The sequence below is a fragment of the Thamnophis sirtalis genome, unplaced genomic scaffold (assembly GCF_051295495.1).
Source record: "Thamnophis sirtalis isolate CommonGarterSnake01/CBP01778 unplaced genomic scaffold, rThaSir2_p1.2 scaffold_11, whole genome shotgun sequence".
Classification (NCBI taxonomy): domain Eukaryota; kingdom Metazoa; phylum Chordata; class Lepidosauria; order Squamata; family Natricidae; genus Thamnophis; species Thamnophis sirtalis.
In genome coordinates, this window is record NW_028261391.1 from 29,535,738 (window position 1) to 29,543,543 (window position 7,806).

A 7,806-nucleotide genomic window follows, 5' to 3' on the forward strand; every position below is an offset into this window, starting at 1 on the left:
ATTTAGAGAATTGCTTCGCACTTGTGCCATTAATAAGCAAACATTATTTCTTTGGTTTCTCTATTCTTTATCACAAAAACCCCTAGGAACAACTGAAGGATGAAGATGGGGACTTTATTGTCAATAATGATGAATTGGCCCTGAACTTTGATGCTTCAGACCACTTCCCTGTGCCAACCCAGAACACAACAGAATCATCTCAACCTGCTGGCAAAGAAAACATCTATGATGGTGATCTTGGCTTAGGAGGATATGAAGTCCACTCCAAACCTGCTTCAGGCCAATCCGAGTTTGCTTCCTCAGCCTGATGTCCATTAGAAAATATATACTACAAATATCAGAGGCAGGAGAAAAGTACATCTATTTTTCAACATTAGCAAGAAGGACATAAACAGAAAAGAAGCAAGATCTTGCTGAATCTCGCCCTAGAGATCAGAAGAATGAGAATTTTTAATAATTCATAAACATTCTATTACTACACTTAATTTTTCTGATAGTGGCCATTTTAACAATGAAAACAAAGGCATCAACTGTCTGTTATTGCGACATTGCAACTGTGCTTGTGGGCTGGATCGTACTTGTTTGCACATGCAGAAAACCTTTTGAAAAAAGTTTCCCCTAATTATTCAGGAAGAGAGACAATGAGAATTTAATGAACTAGTACATGCTTCCAAAATCACAGATATATCAGTATTGTTCCTCTCTTCCCATGTACAGCCTTTTGTAATAATTTACCATGGTTTTCCATGATTCCAGCATGTGGCAAAATAATATTTTCCCCTACTGTATGGTAGTCTGGCAGAAAGTGGTCTACCAGAACTGCTTGTTAATATTTGAGCTGCTGAAATTTAAACATGTCAATAACAGAGACCTTCATTTTACCATGATAGAGCATGATTGTTAGTATAAATAGCAATTTTGCTCTCTCCTACCAATCCATTTGCTGCCACTCCTATGAAATTGATCATAATGCAAATACTGTGTGCTGACTTTCCTCAGATTTCCTGATATTCAGTGCTTATATCTAGAATCTGGCAGGACAGAGAACATGAGTATCACATTCAAGACTTCTAAAATAATGTCTGCTACATTTCTGCTTATTTCCTATACAGGAAGAAATAGGAGAGAGAGAATTACTATGTATGTTTACACGGATTGGAAATCTGGCTGAATCGTCCATTATAAATACAAGTACTTATAGTATCAGAAAAGTTGAAGACAGCCCTCCAATATATTTTTCCCTGAAGGCAGTGCTCTGTATCTTTATATATTAGAGACTGACCTCTTGAAGAGCTCCAGTATAGACAGAATCTCCTGGTTGCACTTGCAATCCTTTCATATCCAAATACAACTGCCTTATAGTTAGCCCATTTGGTCCATCTATTCCAGTTGCTTCTTTAACTGCCAGGAGCTTTTCAGTGTTTTAGTCCTGCCTGGAAACTGATTGAAAGTGAAATATTTTGCATGTAATGTATATTTTATTTCTGAGTTACTGCCTTCTGCAGCCATCCATGACCATACCACATTTCCATCTTAATGCCCAATATAGTGTTGCACTTAGCACATATTCTGGGTTATTTAGCCATCCTCATGCAGTCTGATGGGGAAAATGACTTTTAGATGTTTGCAATTCCAGTAAATGCTCATGGGTGGGCGAGGTGGGATTCCTGCATGTATTTTAGTGGTGCGGTGGCTAGAATGATGGAATGAGAATTCTTATTTTTTCATTGCATATTTATCTCTCCAACAAGAACTTTTTCAGATTAATAAGCATGAGCAGCCAAAGAAGCTGCAAAATGATAAGAGATGTCTACCAGAAAGCAACACCATCAACCATAACAATAACTTAAGCTCAAAAAACTGCCTTCAGAATCCCAACCTATACTTAGAATGAAATGGAAAAGTAAACGTCACCTTGACAGAAAAAGCAATATTTCTCATTACTGACAAACCAATTTTGACACAGTATTAACTCAGTATCTGCTAAAATAGAAAATGGTTGCAGAATTACAGAAGGTCTGTAAGAAAAAAAATAGTAAAAAAAACTGTTGGTCAGTGCATCAAGATTTTCACTGTTTGAGTCCTGGGAGCATGTGATTTGTTGCCATGCAAGATCTACTACTATTTCTGTCCTTCCACTTCAAAAGAAAGTATATAACAGTAATACATAAGTTCAAGTATTGCGTTGTTCTATTATTTTGGTTCATACAGCATATTTATTAAGGTTCTTCAAAACTCATGTTTCAAATATATTTTACAAAACCAGAAGCCAAGAGTTGAGAAATGTCAAGAATCCATGTAAGTTATAGCCTTCATCTTTCATACTATATGTCAACTGTAAGATTTTTGATCATATACATGACTTTAGTAAGATGAGGACAATTGCTACTTTGGAATTATATTTTGAGTATTTTAATGTGAAATATTTTTAGGCTAAACAGTATGATTAGAACTGACCTCATGTACTGGATAATGTTCCTCAACATTGCTGCTTCATAACAATTTCTCATAAATTATGAGAAATTGTTTCTCCTTTTATTCAATATCAGCACATGGATTATTCAGCACTTACCCACCAACTAGCATGAAGCATTTGACAGTCTCATATTGAATAATGCAAATACATGCCAAAGAGGTACGTATTTACATAGACATCTCCATGGAAACCACCTTGTCCACTGTCACATATCTAGAAGGTAGAAAAAGGCAATGTTAGAGCAAACAGGACTTAAAATCTCATAGGACTGCACACTTAACTGATGCACCTGCATTCTAGCATAGAGTATGACATGTCTAGCTTTTGGATAAATTGCCTAAATACTGCACGTAGGTTTTGGCATGAACTTGAAATTAATGACTACAGCACATAAGATTCTCTCCCTAATCACTAGCTCAGTAGTTCTCAACTTTAGCAACTTTAAGATGTGTGGACTTCAACTGCCAGAATCCCCCAGCCAGCATGCTAACTGAGGAACTCTGGGAGTTGAAGTCCAGGCATCTTACAATAGTAAGATAATAGTGATCTCACATACTTTTTAGCCTATGCCAAGAAATGGCAATTGAACGCTGTGAACTGAAGGATAAATAACTCTATAGTTGCATCTTTTCAACTATCTGGCCTCCTGTTTATTCAGCTTGTCTACTGAAGGTTAAAATAGTGAGGACATGAATTCAAGCAGAAATGCAGCATGTTCAGCTATCAAACTCATCTATTGTTTTTACACATTATGAACGGTAAATTTTGGCAAATTCAACATCACAAGGCTCATTAGAGATCAGTTTAAATGCAGGATATTAATAGGATGGAGCTTGAAAGAATGTTTATGTCACATGTTTAACCCTCATATTGCATAATGCATTTCCACAGAGATGCTATGTCATCTTAGGAATGCAGCATGAAGCTCCTTATTAAGCAGCTATGAAAAAAGTTATTGTTGCATATGCAAAGCATTGAAGTTTATGAAACCAAAGCTCCCAACTTTAGAAATGATCAGGAGGGCTATATCCCAAGACTTCTTAGTAAAACAGTGAATGATTATAAATGTAATAAATTTTGATTCCATCATGAATTAAAATGGCAACAAAAATGTATATGTAATCAAGTTTTAACCCTGCTTTTTCAGTCTTGCTGTACTGTCACATTTAATCAATCACCAGTTGAATGCGATACTATAGCAATCATATTAATCATAAATTGAAAGCAGGAATCCTAAGATCAAAAACTGACATGTTTTATTTAACTTTCTTTCAAAAACATGACTCTCTTAAAGGACCTTACTTCCTACAATGAAAAATATTTTTTTTACTATTCTCATAATTATTGCTAATGAAAAAGTCTGTTCTATATTTACTATTTTCTTGGTTACACCTGGTTGTTTTGGCAAGAAAAGAAATGAAGCAGTTGACATGTCAGAATACTTATGGGACTTAAGGCCACAAGAATAAGGAGAGACTGCTTGCTGGGTGCTTCAGGAAAGGAAGAAATGTTTATACCATATAATAAATAAATGAACAGATGAACTATCTTACCCAAAAACTGCAGGTCCATACAGGTTTTTTTTAATGTACAATTAAGAGGTCAAACATACCTCAATTTGAAGATTGTATCTCAGTATAAGAATTAAGAATGATTGGGTTATGTTTTGTTGTATACAAATTCTGTAAACATTGTGCAAAGAGCATTGTGTTAGGTACAGTTTATGGATAACTCCTAACCAAAAGATAAATATTGTAGGCTGAGATGTTCAAAATTGTGTTAACTTTGATGTACTGTAATTAAGTGAACAGAATGAAACGGTATTTCTCTTGCCCAGGATTTTCTATCTTCATCTCAAATAAATTTTGCATAGCTCCTCACTCGGGAACTTAATTTTTAACAAGAACAGAAAGCACAAATTCATTTTCTGTCCTAACTCCCATTACACTACTTGAATTTTCTCAGAAAAACATTAAGAGGCATGAGAGAGAGGGGAGGGGAGGGAGGGAGGAGAGAGGGGAGAGAGAGAGAGAGCGAGAGAGAGACCTTAATATCAGCCCAAATCAATATATTGTAGATAAATGACTCATTCCTAAAGCTTCTGCATTATAATCTTCCATATTGGTCCAGTGCAGGTTGATAGATGCTGTTCAACATTGAAATCTAGGGCTGAGAGAGAACAACTGGCCCAAAGTCACTTAGATGGTTTCCATCTCAAGGAAGGACCTGTATATGGGTGTCCTACTCCGGATCCAATATCTTAATCACTATACTGCACAGGGTTGTTGTTTTTAATTTTCTCCCTGTACCAATGTAAATATACAAGAAAAGATTGGACAACTATTTGTACGGGATGGTATAAATGCTCCTGCCTTGGGCAGGGGGTTGGATTAAAAGACCTCAGGGGTCACCTCCAATCCTATGATTCTATTATTTTAAAGTCCTGATATTTTCCAGGTTTCTATGTAAGTTCTATACAGCTCAAAGAGTTGCATTAACTTTAATGAGGGAATTCCTTAAAGGTGCAACATCTTTTGGATGGAAGACTGAAAAATATAAGATTTTTTTTAAAAAAATATTGCATTAGTATAAGATTCAAGTCCTTTTTAAAATTAGTTTTGAAGCATATAGAGCTATATTTGACAAGCCTTCACTGTTATTACAATCTGTGAATTCTGCAGATAATTATCAGAAAGCTAATATGTCTAACATCTTGGAAAGAAAAGATGTTAATTATATAGGTAAAGCATCACATGACTAGATTTACCCCTCCAACCCCCACTCATAGGTTTTCATATACTTATTGTTAAATACATAGAATACAATAGCATGAAGGATTTCTTATAATTTTTAAAGAAAGTTAATAATCATGGCACATGAGACACCAGAGATAGAAGAAGAATCCCTTTATTGAAGTATCTTGAGGAAATGTTAGCATTAGACCTACACTGGAAAATCCTACCTTGCATGAGATAAGATAGTTGACAGCTATTGTCTGCTCTGCATTTGATTTTTTTTTAATCTATCCATCATATGCAACCAGAACATTTTCAACATGAAATTAAGGACTTCTCTGTAATAGCAATTTCTTATGATATTTCACAAAACATAAGGAAAATCAAAGTTCAAATAACAGTTGCACACATGAACTATAATACAGGGACGTGCAATCAGGGGAGGCAGGGGAGGCAGAGCCTCACCACTGTCATCATGAAAAGAAAAGAAAATGTAAAAGGAAAAAGGCTAAGTTAGTTGCTGCCAGAGTCACAGTGGATGAATCTGCTTAGTGCTTAACTGTTTAAAAAAGTCTCTAAAAAAGTGCCCTCTACAGGAGGCGATAGGAGAACAAGGTGCCTCATCTAGTCTGACTTTATGATCACTCGAGCAGAGCTAAGCAAGGGTTAAAAGCCGAACAATTCTTGACATAGATGAGGCACATTGTTCTTCTGCCTCCTGTAGAGGGCGTTTTTTTAGAGGCTTTTTTAAACAGTCAAGCAGAGTCATCCACACGGTGACTCTGGCAGCAACTAGCTTAGCCTACCTCAGCTCTTGCCTTTTTCCTTTTACATTTTTTTTCTTTTCATGATGGCAGGCAAGAGCAGAGTTGAAATCCTCTGTGAAACAGCTGGAAAAGGTACGTGCCTGTGTGGGTCGGAGGGAAGGGGAGGAATTCAAACTTCATCCTCCTCTTGCAACTTTGTGTGTGTGTGTTTGAAAGAGGAGGGAGGGAGCATATTGAGACAGTTCTTTATTTTATGCACTATGTAACACTCTAATAGCCTTTGGGTCTTCTGAAATTTTAGTTATCCAATCATAAGCAAAAACAATGTTTTCAGTAGAATGAATTTCCACTTCTACTTACACCTGCCAGCCAAAATGCTGCTAGTGGTATTGCTAATATGGACTGAGGAAAAAAAACCTAAATTTTCTGAATCCTGATGCAACTTTGTGTGTGTGTGTGTGTGTGTGTGTGTGTATTTGAGAGAGGTGGGAGGGAGGTAGAAAGGGAGGAAGGAGAGGAAGGGAGAAGAAAAAGAAAAAGAAAGAAGGAAACTTATTTAGCAAATAAGTTTAGAAAAACAAATGCCGTCACTTTAAATTGGAACTGAGCATGCCTGGCTGTGGAATTCTGGGAGTTGAAGTCCACAAATCTAAAAAAAATGCTGCCTCACCAGCCATAAACGTCACTACACATCACTGCTATAATACAAATATCCAAGGGGGGAGGGGTTTATGGATACTAGATAGCAGAGAAGATGGCTCACCAACAACCATCTCAACTGTTCCCTTAAGCAGACCTTTAACCAGAGCACCTCCCACTGAGTTATCTGTAGAACAGAACCTCAGAAAATCTGTAACAACTCATGAATAATAGCAGCCAGTTTTTACCTATTCTCCAAAATCTCACACAAATTAATGGATTATTTTCTCCTAAGAAAAATAAGTACAGGTAGCTAAGAAGTTTTAGGACGTTCCATATTTTAAAACATAGGCTGGGATAGGATGGCTGCACATCACAATCCAAAATTCTCCAATCGTTACTAATAATTGTCTTTTGGTTACATAATTAAAATACTAGCACAGGCTAGAGGGAGCAGTCTAAGGATGAAATTATATGAGTAGTGGACCATAATGGATGATTTTTTTCTTTATTAAATTATTACAAAATTAGTAATTTCAATAGTGGGAATCTATCATAACCTGCAGCTGTCACTACAGTAATATATCACCAATGAAGACAGGTTTCACATGCCCATACCAAATAGTCTGGTAACATCTTAAGATCTATAAATCATCAGTGTGGAAATGGATATTACAGATCAGTTTCCACAATTTGCTGGTTCCAGATATGTTAGGCTACAGCTTCTAAAATCCAGATAGTTTAAGGGAAGCTGTTAATGGATCATAATTTTGATTTCAGATCTCAGTGCAGCATAGCAACTTAAGTTTCAGCAGGAAGTAAAAAATAAATGCTTTCAATGGCCTTCTGAGTGATTAGAGTTTTTCCCTCTCAGTGCCTAGTGGTCATTTATGCATAATTTTTCATGGACCCAATCCATACCGGTTTCCAGTAGGAAAGTGCAAGACCAATGAAAGGATGCTACAGGCAATCCTCGACTTACAATCACTCATTTAGTGACCTTCAAAGTTAGAACAGCACCGAAAAAATTAATTTATGGTCATCTTTCACATTTACAACTGTTGCAGCATCCTCATGGTCATGTGATCAAAATTCGGATGCTTGGAAGCTATTTCACATTTATGATGGTTGCAGTGTCCCAGGGTCATGTGATCACCTTTTGTGGCCTTCTAATAAGCAAAGCCAATAA

At 36.4% G+C, this 7,806-nt stretch overlaps 1 protein-coding gene across 1 annotated transcript in view; it reads left to right on the forward strand.

The window, feature by feature from the left end:
• SLC9A9 (solute carrier family 9 member A9) overlaps window positions 1–4,356 on the forward strand; it is a 220,996-nt gene extending 216,640 nt beyond the window's left edge. Inside the window, exon 16 of the mRNA XM_014058069.2 lies at window positions 87–4,356. Within this exon, the coding sequence (XP_013913544.2) occupies window positions 87–308 (222 nt within the window). The 3' untranslated portion in view covers window positions 309–4,356. The remainder of the gene's footprint in view (window positions 1–86) is intronic.
• The last annotated feature ends 3,450 nt before the right edge of the window (window positions 4,357–7,806 follow it).